We start from the raw sequence: 26,360 nt of genomic DNA on the forward strand, positions 1-26,360 counted from the left end.
CTGACTTCCTTCCTTTTGAACCCCCTCACTCACCCGTGCTCCATGCTATCCATCCCCTAGCGCTCCAGGCTAGCTTGCTCTCTGGTATTGTCTCTCGCGCCAACCTCGTGCTGACTCTATCAATGACCAAAGTTATTGCGGTCACGGGCTCCAAATTGACAACGCGCTACATTCTTCTTTTGTCTGTCAAGACCGAGTGATATGTTCAGTGGTTGTCAAGCTTTCTGGTACCGGGCGGTTCTGGGCAACGTCGATACGTTTTGAGCGTCGCAACTGCAACCCTAAGATTTTCCTCTTATCAATTGTGGTGGATGTTTTGCCGCATATCAATAAGCACACTATCTTTTTTTTTTTTTGTTGTTGTTTACGTCGCCTATCCGACGGTACCCCACGGATGCCTTGATCCTTTCATCTGGCGTATCCGCACAAGAGCTATCCCGCCTTCCCTCTTTCACCAGCCACACTGCCCAAATACAGTATAGAGCGTAGCTGCAGAACAATGCGCACGCCCCCAAAAGAAAACCCACTATTACACCCCGACGGAAATCGGCTTCATGCAGGTCCCCTTGGATTACCAAACTCTAAAATAGGAAAGCCCAGTTGGGTTTTTTTTTTTTTTTTTTTTTTTTTTTTTCATCGGCGTTACATGACTTGTACGACTCTAGTGTGCGCGTGCCTCGTTTAGCGTGAACTCTGAAGTTGGTATAGTGGTAACAAAAAAAAAAAAAAATACCGCCCTGATAGACCCATCTGCATTGAAGATCATCACGAATTGGAAGTGCCTCGAAGTCCGGACCTACCAGACCATTTAAAGAAACTAGTTCTAGAACTAGTCTGGACGACGTGGCACGCACTAAGACGAAGAGGAAAAGAACACAAGATGGCGAAAAAGAAAAGAAATTAATCGATGCTTATTCCCATCGATATTTCCCCCTTGATATTGAAAGGACCGATTGTTATAGCTTTTAATGATTTTTTTTTGGAGAAAGCTTGGCAGAAAAACTGCACAGGCGCACAGGATATCACAACCATTTCAACGCCCACGTTTTGTTGGGGAGACGCAACTTGCTTCCGGTCTTGTAGACCAGACCCCCGAGACAAGTGTATGTGGGCTGCCAGTCTCGCGGGGGGTTTTTTTTTCTTTCTTTCTTGTTTTCTCCCAGGACTGACTTTTACTTTGTCCAATTTTCTCCGGAGGAAATTCTCCCCTTGGCCATTAGTTCTATCACATAGTTCGACTAAGTATGCTGTCGTAGTCCCTCTCCGCAATAATTGCGGAATCGGGGAAAAGAAAGAAAAACAAAGAAAAAAAAATAGTCCGCTCTGTTCAATAATAATCCGCTCTATTCATAGCAATCTCACCCCCAATGAGCCGACGGAGAAAAAAAAAAGGGAAGAAACCACGCGTTCGGATGCATCGTGGCTCCCGCGAGATGGCCCGATTGGACAGTCCGAATAGTCGGAGATTTCAAGAATGAAGCAGTTATCCTTCATGCGGAAGGTCCTTAATGATCTGCAGATATACAGTGGGCAATTCTTTTTTCTTCTTTTTTCTTTCTTATTTCTTCTTGATCCTTCCGTATAGCGTACATGTGGGTGGAAAAGACGCATCTGCAATCCTCTTTTGGGCGCGGTCCACGCGGTCGGTATATGGAGCATTTTTTTTTTCAATTGCCAAGACCAAAACGGTAAGTGAAAAAAAAAAGAGTCAGATTAAAGAAAGGGACCAAAAAGTTATAGGAGTAAGGCAAGAAGAAGCGATTATTGATGCTTGTTAAAGGGGGTTAGGTTGTACCACCCAGCGGGTCATGATATGAGTGGAGGTAGGCTTGGTATGAGGGAGGTCCCGTGCAGTTTGGAGGGTTGGGCCATCGATGCTTTGTCAGTCATCCGTCACGTCCGTTGAGTTCGTGTTCGGTAGACGGGGGGTCGAAATTGGAGGGAGGTCAAAGGATTGTTGTATACTACGTGCTTTCTTGGAATATACCTAGGTAGCCACCAATGTGGCTGGAAGAGCCACCACCTTCCGCGTCATCATACTGCAAGAGAGGGTGTCACAAAATTTACTTGTGGCCTGATTGCAACCGAATTTCTAATTTTTTGGGGATCCTTTGGAGGTCAATGCAAGGAATGAGGGACATGCGTCCGTACAAAAAAAAGTGTGATGGGTTGGTGAGGGGACTGTACTGTAAATGTTTGTAGATACACTTTGTGGTTCTATCTACTACATGCATATTGTAGGTTAGCAGGGTTTGTGGGGGTAAGGATCGAGAAATCTCAGACCGCTACTCCCCCGATGGTCCCTGTCATTTAATGGAGGCTCTTTATTTTTTTTTATTTTTTTATTATTTTTTTATTATTTTTTTTTGCTTGTCAACGTTTCTTTGAGGCTTTTTGGGACGACGAACTGGGGGATCCGGGGGTGATCGGTCGCATCTTGGGTGCGCCAGTCTCAGTTGGGAAATCATTCATCCAGGGTCGCGCTCGACATCAAAAGAAGATCAACCATAGCCACGAAAAGTGCAAAGACTAGCGTGCCTACCAAACAGGTTGCACGAAGGCAGCCACATCACTTATTTTACTTTTTTGGGTGACATCGCCCACAGGATCTCGAGCTTGGTAGTTTGGTAGGGTTGGATAGAAAACTCGCAGTACAAGGAAGACATGTGGCAAGAAGCGAGTACCGGAGCGGGTTGCAACATTGTGCCATCGCGATATGGTGCAATTGGTTTTGACAAGAATGGGACAAGTTGGCACGAATTTATCGAAACGCGACCGACCACACAAAGAACACCTTTTACAAACAGAAAAATAAAAAATAAAAAATAACAACAAAAAAAAAACCCCCCACAGACGAGTAACAAGAGCCGAATGGTACCTGATAAGACTGGGGATTATAGGACAAGGGTCGGAACGAAAGGTTAAGGACAAAAAAAAAAAAAAAAAAAAAAAAAAAAAAAAAAAAAAAAAAGGGCGCATGCAGCGTTTGCATGTCGAAATGCTTTCTTTTCTTCTTTTTTGTTTACTACGTAGCACTCGTAACCCTCTGCTTGACCTGGTATTGAGTTACAATGGTACGCGTCGGCGCCTTGGCGTGTGGGGTATAAGTGACATTAGGGCCAATTTTTCGGGGGACAAACTTGTTCAGAAAATAAACCGCAGTCTGTGTGCCCGGGTTGATTTACCCTATGCGACAATGGTCAACCAGACCTCTCGGATGCATGCTGAACCGAGCCGACTGGACGGTATGTTGATGTCAGTGTGAAATGATTGGTGGTTGTTTCCAGCTGTCATCTTCAGCTCTGTCGCTCCAATTGTCGTGCGGTCAGTTTTTCTGCAGTATTTCGTGATATACAGATTTATTTTGAATCGCTAAATACTTCAAAACGTGAGCCTTATTTGATCGATCTTGGTGATGATCAACGATATCTACAAAATACCAAGTATGGTTATTAGCGGCCCGTTCCTTGGTGGAGTCAGATTGGTCGAATCTAGAACTAAGAACTAGTTCTGGACCTAGCGGGTATGGGATTGACAAAGAGACAAAAGAAACAAGAGAGTCCCTATGGCGCTAAACCAACAAGCGATTGGTTTGCGAAACAAACCCCTACCATCCCAATCTGGACAACTTACGGAGGGGCGAGTAGGAAATAGGGAAAGGGTATTGACGATCAAATGTTGGTTTATTTTGGTTTATTTTGGTTTATTTTGGTTTATTTTTATTTTTATTTTTATTTTATTTTTCAACTTTCATCTCTATACGGGATCAGCAAAACGTGGGGGGACACAACACGATGAGAAACTATGACCCCGCCTCGCCTAACGCATCGGAACCGTGTGGGTGTCAAATGTACATACATGCAGCGTTTTCTTTGTCTGGCGTGTAAGAGCCCGAGTACATTTCAGCGCGGCAATCGATAAATGACCAGAAATAGCCAACGGTTTTGTCAATATTTGATCGGACATTTCGGATGACAGTCGGGTAAAAATACCCCGGCGATGGATGGCCTAATTGTCTGCCTGGATTCAAGTCTAGAAGAAGAGATCAGCACATATTCCGCACTAGCACATAATTCTTCTTGCTCCTTTGGGAAGATTGTGGAGGAGAATAGAGGCAAAGGAAGTGGCAAAGCTCAAACAAGGTAGTCAAATACGATATTCAAGGACGGTAACTGGGGTTCAAACCAATGGCTGCCGCCCTGGTCTTTTCGCGTCACCTGAGACATTAAACCTTCGGAGGTGTTGCTCGATTCTTTTTAATTCGCAGCCAGTTTACGTGTACTAACTATACCAGCAGCCATTCGGTGTCCCAAAATGCGGCGCGTACGGTTTGTGGAGGGTGGAACGAATATTCCGACTTCGTCTTACCACAAATGTGTGATGGCTACCTATCTATCTACCTACCTACCTTTGGTACCTACCACTTACCTACCTTACCTATCTAGGTATCTGACTTTATCAATATGGGCCAGGAATTTCGGTAAGGGTTAGCGCCGCATCAGAGGATAGGTAGTTATCATGGACCTGAAGAGTGATCACGGCAGATGAAAGTCGTTAGGTAGGTACGGGAGCATTGCAGTTGATGTGACATGGTATTCAGGGAGATCGGGAGGACACTGCTACGTTCCCAAGGCAAGGTACCTACCAAGCGACCTACCCAAACATGTACCTACTGAGTTGTCTACCGTAACCTAACAGACCTTGGGGGGTTTTTTCTTTTTTTTTTTTTTTTTTTTTTTTTTTTTTTTTTTTTTTCCAACCTAGATCTTCCAGCCCGATGCACACAAGTGATCCATCCAGCTTACTCCACGCGACCCCTACTCCAGGTAACTCGGTGTTAACAGGACAGACAGCCAGCTGATATCCGTAATTCGCCTTCGTACCCGCATGAGGCCTAAGATCAGCAGCAGTGGTGGTGGTCCTATTCAGCCCCGAGAGCCGAGAACTTGTTTGCAAACGAATAATATCTATGACAAGCCGACCTGGCCGAGTCCGGATGATGGTTGCTTGTAAGAGCTGTGATGAGTTGCGCAACAGGGATTGGCGTGGGTGTGTGGGTGGGTGAAGGCGCATATAATGCCATGGGTCTTCAGCTAAAGTCCAGGATGTAGGCTGCGGCGTGCCTCGACATTTAACCCCACTCCACCCCGCTTAATCACCAGCTGCTAATAAAGTAAGTTCATTGGACTGCAACGATGCTTCAAAATGCTACAGCACCGTACCGTGGTACAAAGTACCACGCACGCAGCTCTGGTTTCGTGGAATGCGTGTCGGCCTGCGATCCGAAATGACCAGCAAAAGTTGATCAATGCCATCCTTACATGGAGGCTTTTTTTTCTTTTTCGCTGCCAAGGCAAGCCCCAATAATTAATAGAGAAAACATTTGAATATGTATGAGATGAACTTAGTGTACAGTGAATCCAGACCTGTTCCCCCTGACATGCATTCTCTTGATCACAAAGCCACCCAATGACGAGACGTTGGTGGAAACAAGGGGAATTGTCGATATTGGACTGAACACACTTGCTTTTGCCTGGGGTGAAATAAAAGCAAGTCTTTTGGTGAGGTTTTGTAAGGTGAACGAGCGATTTTTGTAGCACAACCCCAAGTCGTTGGCAGATCTCACTGCAAACTTTTTGTCTTGCAAGCCACTCGACGAGAAAGTCGCGTTAGTTTTCCAGACGTTGACGCTATTTTTTTTCTTTTCCTTTTTTTTTCTTTTTTTTTTTTTTCCCTTTTAATCTTTCTTCGGAATGGAAGTAGCGGATCGGCGTCGACCCTGCGTTGTCAATGGCGTTCAAATGACGAGCGAGGGGACCTGAAAAAGATGGACAAGTAACGTAGGTAGGTACCCGAAAGTTACTGTGTTACCCCTACCCCGGTTGCCCATCAGGGTTATCATCACAAAAGAAAAAAACGAGGAAAAAAAGAGGGATAAAAAAAAACAACAGAGTATAATATGGTCAATAATGAAGGTATTGCCGAATGTACCATTAGGCGACCCCGTCCAACAGACTCACCTGAAGCTTTTCCATACCTGCACTTCGTGACAGACAGTTAGCGTACCGTACCTGGGTCGTCAGGTCTGCCTCTTCTTGGATGTCGTTGCTGAGGCTATTGGATCCTTGACTCCATTTCAGCCTTGGCACATCCATTCTTGTGCAGCAACCCACTGGGCGATTTGACATTTTAGAATTGCCCCTCTGGTCACCAGCCTACTGCCGTCCCCCAAAAACCCCACTGGGACCCCATCTGGTGCCTGGGTTCCACCTTTTCGCGCTCCTTCCGTGCCAATTGGAATTGAATTTTACGATTTTGGTGCGGGCTTCGTTTCCTTTCGAGTTCCTCTGGACAATTTCCCTTTTGCAGTTTGTGGCATCTTGATTTGATTTGTAAACAGGGTCGTTCTTTTTTTTTTTTTTTTTTTGGTAGAGCACTTTTCCTACCTACTTTGCCTGCCTGCCTACCTACCTACCCTACCTACCTACCTGCATACCTATCCTATCTTACACTACTTCATATCAAGATAGATATATATTCCTTTCCCTTAGTAATTCTGTCATTTCTTATAATTCCCCGGGCATTCAGAGACTTCAGTAGTAATCAGTACACTTTTGAATAGTCTGCCATCAAGTTCTAGACACTGGTGACCTTACTACGTACTATGCAGTAGTCTCTTCGTACCTACTACTGGTGAGATCCCAACTCGTAGTAGCTCGTACCCCCACCACTTCTATTTACCAGGGTTCGATCGAATTACAAGTCATTCCGCCTTGCTCTTTCGCCTTGGCGCCATTCTTCTAGTCCAGCCCCTAGCCGCAACGTGCAGAGCAGTCACCCTGGATCAGCCTCTCAATCCCGCTCCGGTCTAAAAATAAGCGTGCCCACCTACCTTACCTTAGGTACATTAGCCACCTTATCTTAGCTACAGAAAGACGTGCAGACAGCGTGCTAGCTGTTGGATCTGGCAAGCTTTGGTCACCAACCCTCTTTCGACCTTGTCTTTTTCTGACTCGACGACGGAATTACACACTGTCGTTTGACCTCCACCGGGATACAACCTAGGCCTAGTTTTAGTATGTATGCTACGTACCTCCACTAGAGATAGTCTAACTATGAGTACGTCGTCAACGACGTGGAAGCATGGCTCACGTACAGACCCCACTCACTCAGTGGTTGAGCCTGCATTTGACATCCCACCGGCCGTGCTCAACACCGCCAGTGGCGGCGCACCTCTCAAGGTAGGTGTAGACAAACGAGGTAGACTGGCTAGCCACTCACTTACCACTCACTCACCCCCCCTTCTCTGCCCTACACCCTCCCCTCCCGCGACCCAAGCCGCCCCGGTCCGCTCTACTCTATTCGATTCTATAACTTAGCAGCTTGTCCTCTCCCGTAATACTCGAGAAACTTCCTCGTGAGCATGGATGTCCTCGTTAATGACTTTGTATCACCATGGATTGTTCTCTCCCTTTAGTAGTTGACAGCGGATGTCTCCCCTGGTCCAATAGACACAGTTTGGACTCGGATGAAGATCAGCCCTTGGTCCTGGAACATCCCCAGAGATGGATCGACAGTGCCTTTACTTTGGGCTCCGCCCAGTCAGTGGTTACTACTTCCTTGTCTTCGTCCACCGGAGCGCACTCGACCCCTCCTAGCCACCTGTCGCCCATTAACACAAGCATCAGCATGGCCATGCTTGCCGACGCCGGTCTGCTCAGCAGCAGCAGCATCGGGAGCTGCTCGGCATCGGCCACGGCGCCTGCAATGGAACATTCGGCATCGTCCTCATCGTGCACCTCATGGAACATGGACTTTGGAGATTCGGATGACTTCAGCGCCGAGGAGTGTGCAAATGATATAGGCTGGGAGCAAGGCGCCGATGGAATCCTGACAGCCCCCAAATCGGAGCCGATGGATGAGGACACCTTCTGCCTGGATGACTTTAAGGAGGCCCCGACCATCACGGACCTGGACGCCCAGACTTCTACTTCACCAAAGGTCAAGAGACCGAGGGGAAGGCCACGGAAGCACCCTGTTCCAGCACTTCTCAACACCAGCAAAGTTACAAAAGGTCGTTCAAAAACAGGTTGCATTACCTGTCGAAAACGCAAGAAAAAGTGTGATGAGGCAAAGCCAAGATGTAAGCATATGGCCTCCTCTGGCATAACAGCTTTCCTTTTTTTTTCCGGTCCAGGTTTGTGTAGATTTTTTTTCCCAATTCAGTTACTTACTGACCGTGTATTCCAATAGGTTTGAACTGCGAAAAGAACGCCGTTGTATGTGAAGGATACCCGGAGAAGCAAATATGGAAGAGTGGTAAAGAGAGAGCAGAAGAAGGCAAGGCATCCCGACTGCAAGCATCAACAGACGTATCTCACCACAAAAACATTACTAACCGCGAACTGTGCGTTTTTTATAGCTCGTCTTCATACCCATATGCTCCCAACAATTACCATGCAGCCACTTTTTGACGGCCTCGAGACACTCGAAGACCGGATTTTCTGGAAACACTACAACGATCACCTCAGCACGGTACTCACCGTGGAGAGTGAACATCGGAATGCTTTCAAGGAGATGCTTGTACCCATCGCCACAAGACATCAAGGATTGATGCACTCCATTTTGTCACTTTCGAGCAAGCATCTCGACTGCGACACCCCATATGTTTTGAGCCTTCTCAAGAGGCATCCGGGGACAAGCATTGAGGCGTTGCGGAGTCGATCAATATACCATCAGGCCCGCGCGATGCAGATCCTCACAAATGTGGACCACAGCCAGATGGGATCCTCTCCAAACCTTCGATCGGCATTTTATGGCCAGATGCTTTGTCAAATACTCGAAAATATGGTCGAAGGTCGTGCCGATGGTGAGCACAGATTTCATCTGGGCGCTTACCTGAGTCTCGTAAACACCTCACCCCCGACCGACATGTCTTTTCTTTCCTTCATCACCGAGTTTTTCCAGTTTCACATCTACGCCGACGAGCTGATACGCTACCCCGGCAAGCCGCATCAAACCCGTCTCGCCAGCGAAGACTGGGAGCCCGCACATCCTATACAACCAGCGAGGCTCTTGGGGGTTGCCGACGGTCTTTTTCAGCACCTCAGCAGCATCACTACCATCCGCAACCGCATCAGGGACAACATCACAACGCATGCAGACCCTGTGGTCGACTACCCAAGTCTATACAAGGCCGAGGAGATTGTACAAGCTTTATACGATTGGAACCCAACATGGCCAGCCAATGACAGCAGGGAGCGGGTGGCTTTGCTTTACAAGCAAATGATGTGGGTGCACCTATATCGCACCATATACCCACCTTCGCCGTCTTCAACTTCAACCTCGGGCACCGCAACAGTAACCCAGTCTTCCTCGTCCCTGGGAGGCTGTTCAGCATTTTATACTGGGGAACCAATCCACACCCCTCCCAAGTCAACCTCTACATCCCGTGCATCCTCCCCCCGGCTACGACCGAGCACAGCCGGGGCATGGTCCAACGCGATGCAACCCGACATCATGTTTGCGCAAAACACGCGCCGACATTCCGTCGCCAACGGCCAACCCACCGGCGGCATCACCGTCGCCACGCCATCCTCATCCGTGGCCGCATCGGAGGCGTCGCACCGCAACAGCTCCTCCCCAATCACGTCCTACACGCACCTGAGGAGCGACTCCCCGCCGCCGATCCGCCTCCCGACCCAAGACCCCCGCGTCGTCCTGGCGGTCAACGAGTCCCTGCAGATCCTGGACACGATAAAACCCAACGACCCGGCGCAGACGCTGCTCTTGATCCCCTGCCTCGTGGTCGGCGCTGCGTGCTTCGTGCCCGCGCAGCAGGATCGCATCCGCGACGCCGTCAACAGGGTCAAGGGCTACACTGGCCTGCGCAACGCAGACAGGGTCGTTGAGCTCCTCGAGGAGCTGTGGCGTCTGATGGCCGAGGGCGAGTGGTTGGCCGTGTGGGATTGGCAGGGTGTTGCATATAGGATGGGCCTCGACTTTTTGTGTGCCTAATCTTGAATTTCCTTGTTTCTTTTTCTTTTTCTTTTGTTTGATGAATGTTCTGTAATGTATTATTATGCCCTTGGTATGTCTTTATGTCTCCTGTCATTTATTTCTTTCCTTTTGTTTCGCAAGCAAGCGTGGTATTTGGTCATCCATATGGTCGCCCGAGCCGCGCCCACAGCATACAAATGCATTTTTTTTGGGGGTGTTCCAACCATTTTCTTTTTACACTTTATTTCTCATAAACGAACGAGCGATGAGCTATTGTTAGTATGTGTTGCTCTTTATATGATAAAACAGGAGCATCAGCAAGTAAACGCCAAAAGAGAATATATATACATTTTGACCAAAATTGCGTGTATCCTCCAAAATATATTCAGTCATCAACAATCGCCTTCAAATAAATGTTGACCCCGTCCTAGAACATGTTGAAAATAGTCAAAGCAGCTATGCCCCAAACACAGTTATATACTGAGCCTTTAATGCTTCCCGAAGCATTCTTCTTTCCCGGCGAATTATTGCCGCTGCCACTACCACTACTGGGATTTGGGTCGGAGTCCCCAGTCATGGTGATGGACAAGGTGGAATTGACCAAACGCTTCAACTCGCCCATTGCGTGCTTTTGCGACCTCCAGTCGGACCAATCGTGATTCAAAATACCCCAAGGCTCGTCAAAATCCTGCCTGCCCTCGCGGACGTAGTAGCTCCCCGAGATGGCCCAGATCATCCAGCCGGCGCGGACGTCATCCCTCAAGAAATCCTGAATGCACGTGGCGTAGGTGCTGTTCCACTCTTGGTCGTTTTGACCCCAGCCGAACTCGGTCATGAGGGTCGGCAGGCGGTTCTTGACGTTGTTTGCGCCGCCGCCTGGAGACGCCGCCGTGCTCATCGCGCTCCAGCCGCCCTGCACCAGTGACTCCCTGAGGCCGGTGCAGTTCTTGGCCAGGCGCTCGTTGATGATGTTGGCGTAGCTGTGCAGCTCCAGGACTAGCTTGCTCTTGGCGCCGTCAAAGTAGTCGCCAGGACTGAACATGGCCTTGCCCGGCGTCAGGTTGCTGCCCTCCACCACCGGCTGCAGCGTCGTGTCCGAGTCGAGCCCGGATAGGAAGACGAGCGCGTCCGGGTTCGCCTTGTGAATGGCCGCTGCGCCCTCGCGCGTTCGCGCGTACCAGGTTTCCCAGTTGTACGCCTGCTGGTAGAGCGTGATGTTGGTCAGGGGCTGGCGGAGCTCGTTCCGCAGGGACAGTCCAATCAAATTGGGCCAATCCCTGGTCTGATCGGGGACAAATCATCATTTTCTAAATCAGCTTGGGCTCAGTGTAACCATGCTTTTGCGGGTGTAATGCGATTGGTTGCTTACGTGCTCGGTCATGTACGTGAGTCCACGCGTCCAGTTTGCGGTCGAAAAATATGTGTCTCCCCACCAAGAATTTCCATCCAGGGGAGAGCAGCACCATTGAGCCTTGGATACGTGGTTATCTACTAGCACGTAGATTTGCTGTTTTGCCAATTCTGAAGCTACTGTATCAAACGCCTTTTTTTTTTACGCACAGGAGACTTGTAAGCTTCGATGCCAAACCTAACCAGCTATTGCATAAAAAGAAAGGCACACGAATCCTATAAAACTTACTTGTAACCTCGTAATAGTATCATCAAACTGAGGATTGCTATTCTTGACCATTTCCCAGACGGTCGTGCCGTTCTGCTGGCCCAGGGCTGCGATGAGCGACTTTTGCACGGTGACGTCGGCGCCGCCGTTGGCGAAGATCTGGTCCACCATCTCGGTCGCATAAGTCAGCCGCACCACGTTCATGCCTAGGCTCTTGATGCGGGCCGCGATGACGGCGGCCGACTGGTACTGCAGGCCCTCGGGGATCATGGCCTCCCCGGCCCCGGGCCAGTTGATGCCCGCCAGGTTGACGTTGGTCTTGTTGTCGCCGGCCAGGATCCACCGCCCGGACGTGGTGAAGGGCCCGCTGGCTAGTAGCGCCGCGGCCGGCGCGGCTAGCGCGCACAGCGTCCCTATACCTCGCATTTGACTTTTTTTTTTTTTGTTTTGTTTTGTGGGAATGGGATGTCCGGGTCGCGACCAAGAGGGTTTAAATAGACGATAAAAAAAAAAGAAAAGGCAAAAACACGAAGCCGGGGCGCTGTTAGCCGAATGAAAATGTTATTTGTGGGAATTAGCTAGCAAGTTAAAGCAACGAGGGAGGAAGTAGTGGGATTTAAAATGAAACCCAAAAGGCCGCTAGGAGGCGTGTTTGGCGGGGGGAGAAACTTATTGCCATTCACTCGCCCTTCGTCGCAAGAATTAAACTGTGCGCGGGGACAGTCGGATCTCATTTCCAACACACGGACAAAACGACGAATAAAAAAAGACAAACATCAGACCGCCAGCCATCGAATGAGGCTAGCAGACGGCAGTCGAATGCGAAAACGCTGGTTTTGCTGGGATTGGAGCTGAACAAAACAAAAAAGAAGAGACAACAAAGCACTGTAAGAAACAAAAAAAGATGGGCCGAAATGACTTCATCCGTTTCTTCCATCTTGAACCCTCAGTGGGACATCTCCGTGCTGATCATTGAAGTTTTTTTTTGTTTGGTTTTTTTTTGTTTGCCTGACATGGCCAATTTTATGGACTGGTTGACTAACGTGAACATTAACAAACAAGGTTCCGATCATGGACGATTACGAACATCATTTCGCGAAAGAGGGCACCAAAACGAAGGGAAGAGGAGAGTGGACTTTTTGATGTTCGTTGATTAATTTTAGCCTTTTCTATATTATGCATGCGAGGTACTGGAAACTGGTGTTTGCAGACCCCAAATTTATTCGCCTCTACTCTGCAAGTGGCAGACCCAACTCATCTCAATCTGGATGCCCAGAGATTTATTGGCACAACGCCACCGATCGAATTTCCCGAAAAGGCAGCAAAATCTGTTTTTTTTTTCTTTTTTTTTCTTCTTGGTTGCCAAGCCACATAAGCCGCAATGTCGGGGAATGGTCAATTGCATAAGGTATCTTATAGATAACCTTTTCCCCTCACTCGGCCGAGACCGACCAACCAACATCGCCCTATCTTCCAATGCAATGCCTACCTAGCTTGTTAGGTGTGCAAAGTGGCTTTCAATCAATCACCTACCATTTTAAATCTGCTCCCAAGACCCCGCGACGCGACCCTCGTCAACATCGGCAATGTGCTTGAACGCGCCGATGCTGATGTCGATGTCGCCATCGGCGCAGCCGACGCAGCGGTCGACGACCTGGACGTCGACGTGCCTGTCGCCGCGGCGGACGCGCACCGTGGTGCCGCAGAGGCTGTTGAGGTTTGGGTTCCCCCCGGGTGTGTACCGGTCAAAAAAGGACTGTGGGAGGGAGCCGATCAGGTCGTCGTCGCCGTTGGTCTTGCCGCATGCGCCCAGGGCCGGGTGGAAGTACGTGATGTCCCCCGTGTGGAGGGCGGTGGTGGATCGGGTGGACAAGGGGGATGCCTGGCGTGGCGGGAGGGCGCTGCCGAGGGCGGTCGTGGCGAGTGCCGCGAGGGTCATGATTGGGAAGTGCATCTTTTTGCTGTTGGGTCTCGGTGGATCTATGCCAAGGGGCGCAATGTGGCTGGGTTTTTGGCAAATGGTTTTCACGGTCAGGTTGTATGATATCTTGTCTGTGGTTTTCTGGAGGTTTTGGAAAACGATAAGACGCTCCAATACACTCTGGTCGCGTTCAAAAATGATTTTGTACCCATCGCATCGCATGTTGTTCACAAGAAAGAAGCTCAAAAATGCGCATGTTTTTCACGATTCACGGTGAGCTGTTTTGTTGTTAGTCTGGTCTTGCTCTGTTTGTTTTTTCATGACGGAGAGGTTCACCAAGTCGTGTGTCGCGGTCACATGGCTTCAGATTCTGTCCAATGCTTCCCTCCAAGCATACGGCGATCGGGCGTCAAAGACAACTTTCCCAGATATCGGATGGGGTGAGAGATTGCACCAAACGATTGCAAAGAATGAGTGCAGTGCTCGCCAGACTCAAGTTGGTCATCGCTGCAGGCGCAAAACAGGCTTCAAGGACATGGATAAAAGAGGTTGTTGAATTGGCAAAGTGTTCATCTACTCAAGACAACATTGATTGAAAAGGTGGCGAAATTGGTGCAAGTCGGGAGTTTTTCGTGGTTGGTGCTGATTGATGAACCTTTGGTCTGCTCTTTCTGGTTCAGTTAGAGTTGTGATTAAAGGAGCACGGGGATTCTGCAAAACACGCCACAACTACAGTCGTCAGATTTGAGGGGTGCCCATGATCCACGCCCGAAAATCTACCTAGTTACATGGTCGCGTCGCTTGGGACTTTGGGTACCTCCCGTGCATATCAAACAACCACCCAGTAATGTAGGTTGTGTATTGTGGCAATGAATGAAGAGGGAGAAGACAGGCACAAGGAACTCACCTCTCGCTGGAGCCCTGGACTACCTACAATAGTAAACGATGACGAGTGGCAAACGACGCGTCTGACTCGAGTGCAACACCATCCAGCACAATCAAGAACAATTAGGAGAGCGCGCAAAACGCGTCTATCAGTTAAGGTAGGTATCCCCTGAAAGAAATAAATTGTTTCTCGCCACTGCGTTTACTATTGAGGCTTATTAGGATCATAGCACCACCGAAAGTAACGGTTCCCCATATTCACCTTGACATGGGTACTTTTTTTGGCCAACAGGGCTTAGGTTCAAGAAACCTGATTGACCGACGTAAGGTGAAGCGGAGAAATGACATTCATCGGTGAGCATGCGTCCTTCCCCCTGTAACTGGCAACAGGCCTCTAATAATAACAGCCGTAAGGTGGAGTAGTCAATGCGGCCTGCTCCAAGCAGCCCCAAGCAGGGCGCCCCTTATTTTCCATCCCATTTAATCCATGTAATCCGTGTGGATCCCATAAGTTCCCTCAATTCTTTTTAGCCGACGACTGCCGCAGTACCATCCCCCATGTTTACCGGTTCGGGGAAGTCGTGAGGCACGTCAACAAGCTGCCAGCGGCCAGCCGCTGCCGAAAACACCAGGAGTTGTCTGAGAATAGTTACTTGGCAGTTAACCGAACCAGATCTCGAGCCACTCTGAGCCTCCTATAGCCATTCTATCATCCGAAGTCTGGTCAATGCAACGAGAAGAAAAATTGTTTCCTTGAGAAACAAACAGATCCATTTTGTAAGTACACCCGCGAAACATTTGGTGATAATGAAATTTCTATATATGAACATGAAGATGCACCGAGATGTTGTCATTTTTTCTCCTTCATCACCATCCTCGCCTTCTCTGGATATCCCTCTTCCTTCTCTCTTCCAATCTCCTAGTTATCTCTTCTTTTCTTCTCGGTAGCTTCTGCATTCTAGCCAGACTCCCATTGTTTTTTCTTTCTGTTCATTTTTATTTGTGCAAAAAAAAACAAACAAAAACACCATCAACCACCACCAGCAAAATGCATGCCCAAACTTTCTTCACCGCTGCCCTTGGCCTCATGGCCGCAAGCACTGCCTTGGCCACTCCCATGAGTCCCATCAGCCATGGGAACCAAGTTGCCACCATATCGACCCGATCCCCTGAACCCCTGAGTCTTGATGATATCATCAACGGAGTCAAGAAGGGCGTCGACAAGATCAAGGAGAAGCTCGGTGGCGGCAAGAAGGATCCCGCTCCCACTCCCGCCCCGGACGCTCCCGCTTCGGACGCCCCGGCGAGCAACTCCACTCTCAGGGTCCGCATGACCAAGCGCACCCCCGAGCCTCTCGGAATCGACGACGTGATCAACGGCGTCAAGGCGGGCATCGATTTGATCAAGGGCCTCAAGGGCGGCGACAACGCCGGCAACGGGGATGCCTCTGGGAGCAAGCTCTCGCAAATCATTTCCTCGATCAAGAGCGGCATTGATTCCCTCAAGAACCTCTTCAAGGGAGGCAAGAAGGGCGACGATGGAGCAGCAACCCTGAGTGCGACTCCGACTCCTACTGCCGGTGCTGGAGCCGGCGGTGCTACTCCCACTCCCGCACCCGGCGCTGGTGGCAGCAACGGCAACTCCACCGCCCGCGCTGTCCTTCGCAAGCGCGTCGTCTACCTGCACGCTTAAGCAGTGCCAGGTGAATTTGTTTTCATTTTTTTTTGTTTCTTTTGTTTTAAAGGGATTGCTAGGCGGCGAGTACGCCACATTCAAACATTGGGCTAGTTTCCCATGTATCTAGGATCTGGCATCTTTGTTCCATTGTTCTCTGTCTTTTGTCTCATATTCTTTTTTTGGCCTGGTGGCTGGTAGCATATGCTGGAGCATTGGTTTGGCGAGAAATCTGCGGGCTTTTGTGTTTTTTTTCTTTTTCCACTTGTGTAAAGGTTTGGATGTCAGACTCTGGTCGTCTCGGTCTATTGTTTACTTCATTCTGCTATCTTCGATTCATGACTCTCCTTCAATACTATTTACATGACTTATATCGTCCTTTGAAGCAGCTCGAAGCAATGACTATGTGGCATGGTTCCAGATTTCCAACGCAAAGTATTTGAAAAGGCCAGAAAGCCGTGCGATAAAGCTTTATTAGGCTTGGCACGCGAGTCGACTGCAGGAAAGCCGCGAAGATTTCACCTGGCACTAACAATTCCATAAAGATTCAAACCGAGCTACTGCAACAATATTTAGTCGTGGCTTGTCTCACTTCTTAGAAGGCTACAATCTGTCAATAAAGTTCCTCTTGCAAAAGGGTAATGACGCGCTGTAATAATATTTGAAAAAAAAGTGACCGATTCCTGCAGTATGCTCAGTGACGATAGCAGCGGGATCTTGGTAATAATTCCATAATGGAGATTTGCAGCGATTTCATGGATATCCTGACTTATTTGAGCGATCCAATTCAAAGCCTTATATGATTCGCATTGAGGCGCCTATCGATCGAGCGGCTGTTTCACTAACTGAGACATATAGCTTACGATACGTATATAACAAGCTTTCTAAGATCGGAATATCATCCCTGACCTCCATCTGCCATCAAGAGAAAGTCCATCTCCGCCGAAAGCTATAAATTTATGTGAATAACCTCAACGAACACTGAGCCAAAGACTGACGAAATTATGCTCGTTTCGCAAAAAGGCTTCATACCGTAGACGTTAGGTGCTAAATCTTTAATTGTAATTATTATGTGAATCAAAATGCATGATGACAACGGAACCGTGGACAGAGTTTTGATGCAGGTGTCAAAGTGCAGCAGAAAACTATTCGAGCCATGGTAGCATCCAGGATTCCAGATTCAAAATTGAACAAAAGAAAAAAAACAATATGCGCTCACCAAAGAAAACCAACATAGCTTTCATGCCCTTCGCGTATCATAGTTACTAATCGTTGAATCAGAGAAAAACATACCACCAAGGCTGTAGATACTTGAAAAGAAAAAAAGAAAGCCCCAAAGTTTCTAGCTGGGTAAGGTGGTCATGACATACGTGAAACAATTGAGACCTCAGTGGTAATATTCTGCGAGGGAATCTGAATGATTGGTGAAAATCGACTTGGATACCCAGTTTAGGACCTTCGGCCAAAAAACCGCGTGTTTGTCACTTCCCTGTCACCTTCTCGTCACTCTGGGCTCCCTTAACAAGAGTAAAACAGACCCGATACCAACGACTGACGCTCAAGAGGTCCTTGTCGGCTGTTGAAGTTTCCTGTCCGCCACCATATAAAATGACATGCTGAGCTCTTGCTATTGCGACTGATCACAGACATTTTATTTTTCTTTCTTCGACTTCGCAATCACCCCCATCCGGTCTGGTACCGCGCTTCACGACGGCATGCTATACGCATCATTCGCCATCAATCATCAACAATGACAGTCGAACGGAACACCAATGAGTCATTTTCATCCTCCTACACCACGGCTACATCATCTTCGTCAAGAAGTTCTTTCACCTTCGCCCGCTCATCTTCGCAAGATGTTCATCCTGCACTCCGAAAGCAGCAAAATGGAAACCAAGCCAACTCTCAGAAATCGGCCAAGAGCTTTCTCGACAAGCTGCCATCCATCACGCCGAAAAGAAGAAGCAGCAGCAGACTTCTTTGGCCGCGACCGCTTCAGACCGTGCGTAGAATGACCTCGGAGCCTGTGTTTCGCGATGGACGCAGTGCCACCCCGGACCTCGTCGCTGGCGAGATCCGCTCGGTCCAGGATCTCTTTGACAATCCAAAAACGCCGCGGGCATCTCTGGCCGCGGACATAGTGAGACGCGAGCAGATAGCCAAAGCTACGGCGAAGAAGAGGGAAGAGCGCCGAGACGGGACAACGAAACACGTCCCGTTTGCAACAATGGATAGCCTGACTCCATTGACCCGAACCCCAAAGACACCTGCAGCTTCAGCACTCGCGCCGCCACCACCAAAGGCGTCTTTGGAGCAGCAGCTGCGCGCGGTCCAGGTGGCCTAGAAGGATCCTGAACCCGACGAAGCTGCGCCGCCTCCACTTCCGCCCAAGTCCGCATCGCGACCACCTCCAATGCCCGCTAGATCATCTTCGCGCCCACAAAATAGTAATCCAGCACCTTCTCTTCACCTTCAGCCACAGCCTCCCAAACCTGTGCGAGACCTCCGGCGTCCGTCATACGACATCAGCCTGAGTCCGATACCAGGATCGGTTCGCGACGATATGAGCGATGACGAGGACCGCCGTCCCAGGCGGCATATTAGCAAGCTTCCGCAACCCCTTGATCCCTTCAGGAACGCTAAGCTGAGCGATGCAAACGAAGGCCGGACCCCGCTCCAGTTTGTCTTTACGCCTCGACCATCTTCATCCCTGTATTCGGCGGAAGGTGTTGTCAGCCCACAGCCCCGCCAGGAGTCTCCCACCCGAATCCCACAACCCAGAAAAAGGCTACTTTGTCATGAGCGCCAGTCCAGTGAATCATCCCTCAGGACCAAGAGTTTGACCGGAAGAGTCCCACCCCCAGGACGCAATGCGCCGATCATCGAGGTGGACACTCCTCCCGAGACACCGCATCATCAGCCTGAACCGTTTCATAACCTAGACGAGCCGTACACGGTTCCCTTTGGCCTTCTTCATCCTCCGGCAACGCCAAGCCATACGGGCTCGAGAGTCTCTGTCGAAGAGAGAAGCGGAGCAACAAACAGCAGCGGCGACACCTACGACAGCCTTTCGCATCTGCACATCGTGAGACACAAAGCCCAGCTCAATCATGCAAGAAAGCTCCTCTATGCCGAGCAAGTCCATCGCTCGATTGCCGTCAGCGCAGCTAGAAGTCCTAGCAGGGCTTCGATAAAAAGCTCGACTTCCTCCCCGGGAAGGCTGACGGACCTCTCAAAAACTGTGCGTAATCGTACGAACGGAGAATCCCCCATGGCCCGCACCAAAACCTGTGGTATCATTAATCAGTATTCGACAACCATCTCCCAGCACGTTGTCGATGTGTTTGCACCTCCGCGTGTCAGTTCTGCGGGCGGATCACCCGGTCGTAGAGCTGAAAGGACAACACAGACCCCAAAGACTTTGGAGAGACCAGTGGATAGACGACAGCAGTTGCTCACCGAGAGCACGAGGAAAGCGGCGGAGGAGAGGAGCGATGAAGAAGAGAAAAGACTGCGAATGAAGGAGCAGCAGCGACTAGAATGGGAGATGACTATCGCCAAGGCCAAAGCCAGCATTCGAGCTGAGGAGACAACGAGGGCAAATAGTCGCCTAGATACAGCAACAAGACCCAAACAGTCACTCAGAGTCAGTGCCGACTCGCCTGCTAGGAACACTGCTAGTCAAGAGAAGGTTGATGACAAGAAGGAGAAGGAGCCGGGATTCTTCTCAAGGTTCAGGCAGACGCTACGCTTCAAAAGAACAAAGAGCAGCTTGGCCATGCGGGATCAAAAAAAAGAAGCAGCGGGGTCGCCGAGACAGAAGCAATCTCCAAAGGCAGAGGCGCTGCCACAGGTGCCTCGTCTCAACAGCCTACGACATCCCAAGGGCATGGCGGTGATGGAAGCGATGACGAAAGTGGCTCCTCAGCCGCCCAACATCCCCGAGCGACGCCACTGTCGCATGCAGTCACAGCGCGAACAACCATCGTCACTGATGCGTATCTTTGGCTCATCTAGGGATCCCGGATCGCGGCCGATGAGGTCGCTGCCAAATATCCGGAGACATGCGCAGCAGAAAACTGCCGATCTGCACGCGGCGCCGACGAGAACTCCGCCTAGGATACCCATGAGCGTGGTTTTGGCGGCTTCGCAAGACGACGACGAAGACGAAGAGCAGAACGTGGTTGGGCTCGATAGCTCATCACCCAGCGAGCAGCGGCGGCAGCGACAGGATTTGTCCCGCTCTCGGCTGAGGGTATGAGCGGATGGGGAGAGCTTTTTTTTTTTTTTTTTTTTTTTTTTTTTTTTTTTTTTTTTTTTGAGCGCCAGGGGTTCTCGGTGTGGCGTACGCATCCAAAACAAAAAATCAAGACTCATCGGAAATCGTACTTCAAACACGGACATGAATTCACAAAAGTTGAAGAGTTGAAAAAAAAAGCATGGTATGAAGGTTAAAGCTTTGAAGGGTTTTGGTGTCCTTACAAGAGAAAAAAGTTTTGCTTCTTCTTTCATTTCCCCTCTTCTTTGTCTCGCTGGGGTATTACTTCGGGATTGCTACTGGAGAGAAGGACGAGGTTCGAATTGGTGTGGGTAGTATTAACCCTTTTGCGACTCGTCGTGCATACGATGGATATGAGCTTTTGATAACTTTCAGTTTTTGTTTGACCGATATTGCAACCAGACCAGGTTGGAGTTGCACCATTGGGCGCAAATGTAGGATATAAAGGTACTTTCTAACTCAAAATGAAGAGGCAAAAGTTCGCCCCTTCCTCGTGATCCCCTCTGCTCCTCACTGCGTTTCACCTGACCTGGATTGTTTGAAAGTCAAAACTCTGCAAATTAATATCAAAGGCGAACGGATCTTTATTGGCAGCATTGCTATTATTTGAGAGACCAGAAAATTAAAAAAACAATGTGTCGATTGCTGAAGGATTAATTGCAATCAATTTGGCACTTGTCAATTGTGCACTCTTGGAACCACAGCGCCGTGGCTTTTTTGGCAAAGACGCGGGGAAGCGCGTCGCGTGTCTGGGTCGGCAGAAAAATTCAGTTTTTTGACCGCCTTCTGGGATCTTCTCAGCAAACACCGACAACTTTTCAAAGCTCGAGCTTCTGCACACCTACCCTTCACCACTCCAGCACCTTGATCTATCACCACAAGTTTTGAACCAAAAGAAATCGGCAGTCGAAACAAGGGCACTGCTGAGAAGTGAACTTTATGAACAGCTCCTTTCGATGCCGAATTTGATGCGCAACATCCTTTAGATGGGGAATGAAGTGAGCAAGCCACAAGGCGCCGCCGACACAGCTGAGAGCTCACGATCGCGATCTCGCGGGTCTACCCCACCAATCGGCACCGGCCGCTACGCCGACGACGGCGACTTCGAGGGAGAAGCTGCCGAAAACGAGGCTGGACCGGCTTCCAGCTTAGAAGTCGAAGGCCCAGCTGGCACACAGCTTCAATCGATATACGACCACCCGCCCGCGCAGCTACCGAGTAGGGACCAGTTTTCGCCCCGGCCACCACCGGCCTCGGACCCCGAGTTTCGAGGCGGAATACCTACACTGAGCAGTCCAAACAGGGTGCGCCCACCTTCTCCACCTCCCGCGACCGAGCCATTGCCACCGCAGGCTTCCACGCCGCGAATTGGCTCTTTGAAAAAGTCCATGAAGAGCAGGAAGTCGAGGAGCTCGATAGCATCGTCCGACGACCGCCCAAGCTCTTCCTCTACAAATCTGGCGTCTATAGGGACGCCGGGCGGGACTGAGGCTGCGCCGTCCCTGTTGTCCAAAGCAGAGCGGAAGGCTCTGAGGAAGGCGCGCAAGGAGGCACGCAAGGCCGCCTTGGCTGCCGGGGACTTGCCAGAAGCGATGGACGAACAAGACCAGAGCGTGATGAGCACCGAGCCCAGCGCACTGGAGTTCTCCCATTCCGATGTTGCTATCCAGCATATGCCGCCACCCCCTATACCATCAGCTGTACCTGCCACGCCCACGCCCCAGACAAACAGTAACTTTGATGGACCCGCCAGCATCAATGGTCTGGCGTTTTCTGCCAATGGAGAACACGGCCTAGATCAGTTAACTAATGTCGACGAGGGAGCAATGGCGAGCATGCTTGATCAGGAAACCCCGGAAATGGGACCTAAGCGCAAACGCAAGGCATCGGGCAGCAGTGGCAAAGGGAGTCGCAAGAAGAAGTCGAAGAGACACGAGCCAGCTGAGCTGGAAAATGGCGATGCAGTGATGTATATCTCGCAGTCAATAGAGGCTGATAACGAGATGACGGACGCTCCACAAGAGCAGCAGATGCATGGGCTGGATACGGCGCAGGAGGCTCACCATGGAATTACGAGCAACCCAATTTCGGAATTGTCTAACGGAGCAATTCAAGCAATGGTTACTGGTTCTCAAGTTGTATCTGACCTTGCTCTGGACCCATCACTTGCAGCACTGGATTCATCGCATTACGAACAGCAAAATGGACAAGAAGCTGCAGAAGTACTCGCCACAGGGGAAAATACGGATTTACAACAAGAAGCCAGTGAGCCTAGCTACCAAAATCGCAATTTAACCCCGGGACCAGATGCATTTTCGACTGGTGACAACTTGGGGCAGCACCAGATGACCGAAGATGAGGCGGTCCATCAAGGGTACCAAGTCCAAGATGATTTAGCCCAGACCGAGGAGACGCCACAGATGATGACGCAAGAGAACATGCCTCCACCTTCCGGAGAACAGGCTGCGCCAGAGACACCAACACCGTTTTCAGGTACTCAATCCGTCGGCAGACGTAAGAGCAAGATTTCTTACCTGGACCGACAGGCTGCAGAGGTAGTCGGGAACCTCACAGAGCTCCCTGGCCAAGAGGCTGCTTCCCCAGCCGTACGAAATCGGACTGAACAGGCATCTAGGAAGAGACCTAGGATTCGGGCCGATGTCGGAGAGGGTCCTTCCAGCTCAAACACTGGTGGCAGCGGCAAGAAGCCCAAGGTCCAAAAAGATTGGGCAAAGGGAGCTCTTAGTGCGGAGGAGAATGCAAAGATCCAAGAAGCTGTCGAGGAATTCCGCAGTGAGCAGGGAATGTCGCAGTTCGAAGTCAACGAACTAATTCACGAAGACCCCAGCCGCAAAGGTACGGAGAGACACAGGCTCCTCTGGGAGAAGGTACATGCCTCGTTACCTAGAAGGCCTCCGCGGATCATCAACTACCGTACAAGGAAACTTTTTCACAATTTCATTGGCCGACAAGTTTTCACAAAAGAAGAGGACGAAGAGCTCCGTCGGTTGGTTGAGCTCAAGGGCCCTCGATGGTCTGAGATCGGTGCGCTGATAAACCGAAGCCCACTCGACATCCGAGACCGCTGGAGAAACTACACTGTGTGCGGCGATAAGAAAAAGGCAGATTTTTGGAGTCAGGAGGAAGAGGCAAAGCTCGTTGAACTGGTCGTCGAGGCCATTGACTGCATCAAACAGTCACGAGCCAATGGCAACCAGAATGACAGTCAGGATTCTGCAGAACGGGACATAGCATGGGAGGGTATCAGCAGAGGCATGGATCGTACACGATCAGCCAAGCAGTGTCGTGAGAAATGGGCCTTGCTCCGGGAGCGTCAACGTGTTGGGAGCGATGGAACTATCCAGAATGGAGGTGACAGGATTACCGAGGTTCTAGAGAAAACCCGATCGGACCTTCGAAAGATGAAGCCCGAGGACAAGTTACGACTGATAGAAGCAGTACGCAAGACCAACGCTGAGCTAGACGACAACATTGCGTGGAGTAAGCTTGGCACCAGCAAGTTCCGCCAGCAGTGGAATCGTAACACCATCCGCGTTATGTGGGCTCGTCTACGACAGACAGTCGAGGGCCAAGCCTCAATGAGCACTCTTGCTGTGGCGGACGCGTTGATCGAACAGTACAGGAAGGACAATGTGCTAGTCGAGCTTGGTGATAGCGACGTCGATAACGAGGCCGAGGTGTCTCTGCTTGACGTTGGCCCTTCTGCCAGAAAAACCTACCGTACACCGCGAGTTGCTGCCCCCAAAAACCAGTTCGAAGCATTGAAGGCCGGTGGTACAGATTCAGCAAATGGCACAACAACCAAGTGGAAACGCAAGGCCAAGGGCAAGCAGGAAACTCCGGGCAACACTGTCCAGGACAACCAGGCACACGACCAAGGAGAGGCCGATGGCATCACTCAAGGGACTGATGAGAGCAATGTTCCAGCGGCCAAAAGAACAAGGAATCGAAAATCGGTAGATGGTGTCCAAACCAATGGTCGACGTAGCAGCGCCTCTACCAAGCCAGAGACACCAGGGAAATACAAGAGTGCCCAGTTTGTGAACGACGATGATGAAGACGACACGGGCGACAAAGCACATGGATCCGCTTCTCCCGAGGTACCAGCCTCACCCGAAAGATCACAACCCGACCCTGCAGACGATTCCACCAGCGGCCTAGTGGTTGATAGCCAGGCCGCAGGTGGCGACTTTCAGGAGTTTGCAGACGAAGACCGCATGGAGACTGAAAGCGTTGATTTGGACCAGCCTGATCGGTCAAAAAGCGTCTCTGGCAGCGCAGTGCAGAACGATGAGGTGGAAGATGTCGATGATGACGGGTTTGAGATAGCTCCCCCGCGCGCGAATTCGACTGTGTCAGACAATTCGTCGGTCTTTGCGGCAAGCAAATTTAGGAAACGCAAATCTGCAGCGACGGCGACGCCCAGTACCCTCAGGAAGACGAGAAAACCACGAACTCCGTTTTCAGGTGCACGCAACCAGGCGACTTTGAGCGTGTACGACGACATTGAGAGTGCACATGGAGAGTCTTCACAGCAAAATGTTGACCATCCCGTTGATGTTGGCATTATGAGCACACAGGATGAGGTGGCGCACCAGCGACAGATGGAAGTTACTGCAGACGAGTTCTCACTCCAGCAGGCCGAAGAAGAAAACGAGAGTGAGGCCGAGCGTAGAAGGTTGGCGCAGTTGAGCGACGAGGACTCGGACATGGAGGATATCCCGGCCCAGTTACCCAGTCAAATGATGATCGAGCATTGATTGTCGCGTTTGAGTCAGTGGCGAGAGGCGTTCCGTATGGGAGGCTTTGTTCGGCGTTGAGTCTTGTTTGGTGGTTGTTTTGTGGATCCTTAGGGGGTCCGCATGGAGTTGACTTTTTTTTGTTCGGCCATGAAGGTGCATTATCCTTACCATACCCGCTACCGAGGTTTCGTTACTTCGGTTCTTATTCTGTTCCACCTTCTTATGTCACTGGAGTGCTTTTTCGACAGTGTAGGTTCTACTGGCGATGGATTTTGAGTGACTCAGGGATTGCTGTCGATCGGGACTTTACGGTATATTTTTTCGAGGATGAAATACTAGCAACCTGTATCAACGTACATATAAGCATTGTTGAATTCGATAACTTTGACAGAACATGTCGCCCCTTGGTTGCACTCATGTCTCCGGATGCCTCGGCGCAATGCGTGGGGCACAGTGTCGGCGAGTAAGGTAGAGAGTGACGATGTCGCCTTCTAGACCTAGTTTGGTACAGAGTGACAAGGCAACAGAAATGTTATAAATGGAGATACCTACTCCATAGCTAGTTCTTTGTCTAATATGAGTCTCAGCATTCATCCTCGTACCAAGTTCTTCCTCTTTATACTCCAAGACAGCCTCCCAAAAAGCAAAAATGGCGGTCGTTCATGTTGTCCTGTTTTCGTTCAAGGAGTCCGCAACGCAGGAGGAGATTGAGGATGTAAGTTTCCGTGTCACCGAGGACTGAACAGAATCGACCTTTCCAACGGAGGCTGACTGCGAAAATTTTGACGTCCAAACAAAAGGTCTACAAGGGAATGGTGGCGCTCAAGGACAAGTGCATCCATCCGACGACGAACCAGCCGTACATCAAGTCGGCGAAAGGGGGCATCAACAACAGTCCAGCAGGCCTCGATGTAGGTGATCTCCCACAAGGCGTCACTTCTTAGGTTGAACAATCACAAAGATTGAAACAGCAACCGCGAATGCATCAAACTGACATGGAAATTGGCGGGCGCCGGTTCGAACGAGATAGGGTGGCATTCAATATGCATTCGTCAGCGAGTTTGAAAGCGTCGAAGACCGCGATTACTTCAACCAGAAAGACTCGGTGCATCTAGAGCTCGTCGCCAAGCTGAGCATTTTATCAAAGGTCCAGGTCATTGACTTTACTCCTGGTGTCTTTGCTTGAGGGTGGGTAAGGTCGTTTGGGAGGCGGATAAAGG

The 26,360-nt window shown here is 50.0% G+C and overlaps 5 protein-coding genes across 5 annotated transcripts; 3 read left to right on the forward strand and 2 right to left on the reverse strand.

Annotated features, from left to right (window-relative positions):
* Positions 1-7,455: 7,455 nt before the first annotated feature.
* Positions 7,456-10,017, forward strand: PgNI_11341 (uncharacterized protein; the record flags this gene model as incomplete). Its single annotated transcript, XM_031131309.1, has 3 exons — positions 7,456-8,143; positions 8,254-8,319; positions 8,423-10,017. 3 exons carry the CDS (start codon positions 7,456-7,458, stop codon positions 10,015-10,017), a joined length of 2,349 nt encoding a protein of 782 aa, XP_030976902.1.
* Positions 10,018-10,426: 409 nt separating this feature from the next.
* On the reverse strand, positions 10,427-12,043 carry PgNI_11342 (uncharacterized protein; the record flags this gene model as incomplete). Its single annotated transcript, XM_031131310.1, has 3 exons — positions 10,427-11,281; positions 11,369-11,542; positions 11,639-12,043. 3 exons carry the CDS (start codon positions 12,041-12,043, stop codon positions 10,427-10,429), a joined length of 1,434 nt encoding a protein of 477 aa, XP_030976899.1.
* A 1,111-nt stretch (positions 12,044-13,154) lies between these two features.
* On the reverse strand, positions 13,155-13,556 carry PgNI_11343 (uncharacterized protein; the record flags this gene model as incomplete). Its single annotated transcript, XM_031131311.1, has 1 exon — positions 13,155-13,556. One exon carries the CDS (start codon positions 13,554-13,556, stop codon positions 13,155-13,157), a length of 402 nt encoding a protein of 133 aa, XP_030976900.1.
* Positions 13,557-15,471: 1,915 nt separating this feature from the next.
* Positions 15,472-16,116, forward strand: PgNI_11344 (uncharacterized protein; the record flags this gene model as incomplete). Its single annotated transcript, XM_031131312.1, has 1 exon — positions 15,472-16,116. One exon carries the CDS (start codon positions 15,472-15,474, stop codon positions 16,114-16,116), a length of 645 nt encoding a protein of 214 aa, XP_030976905.1.
* Positions 16,117-25,789: 9,673 nt separating this feature from the next.
* PgNI_11346 (uncharacterized protein) lies at positions 25,790-26,326 on the forward strand (the record flags this gene model as incomplete). Its single annotated transcript, XM_031131313.1, has 3 exons — positions 25,790-25,855; positions 25,941-26,051; positions 26,171-26,326. 3 exons carry the CDS (start codon positions 25,790-25,792, stop codon positions 26,324-26,326), a joined length of 333 nt encoding a protein of 110 aa, XP_030976903.1.
* Between the last annotated feature and the right edge of the window lie 34 nt (positions 26,327-26,360).

This window comes from Pyricularia grisea, chromosome VI, assembly GCF_004355905.1.
Source record: "Pyricularia grisea strain NI907 chromosome VI, whole genome shotgun sequence".
Classification (NCBI taxonomy): domain Eukaryota; kingdom Fungi; phylum Ascomycota; class Sordariomycetes; order Magnaporthales; family Pyriculariaceae; genus Pyricularia; species Pyricularia grisea.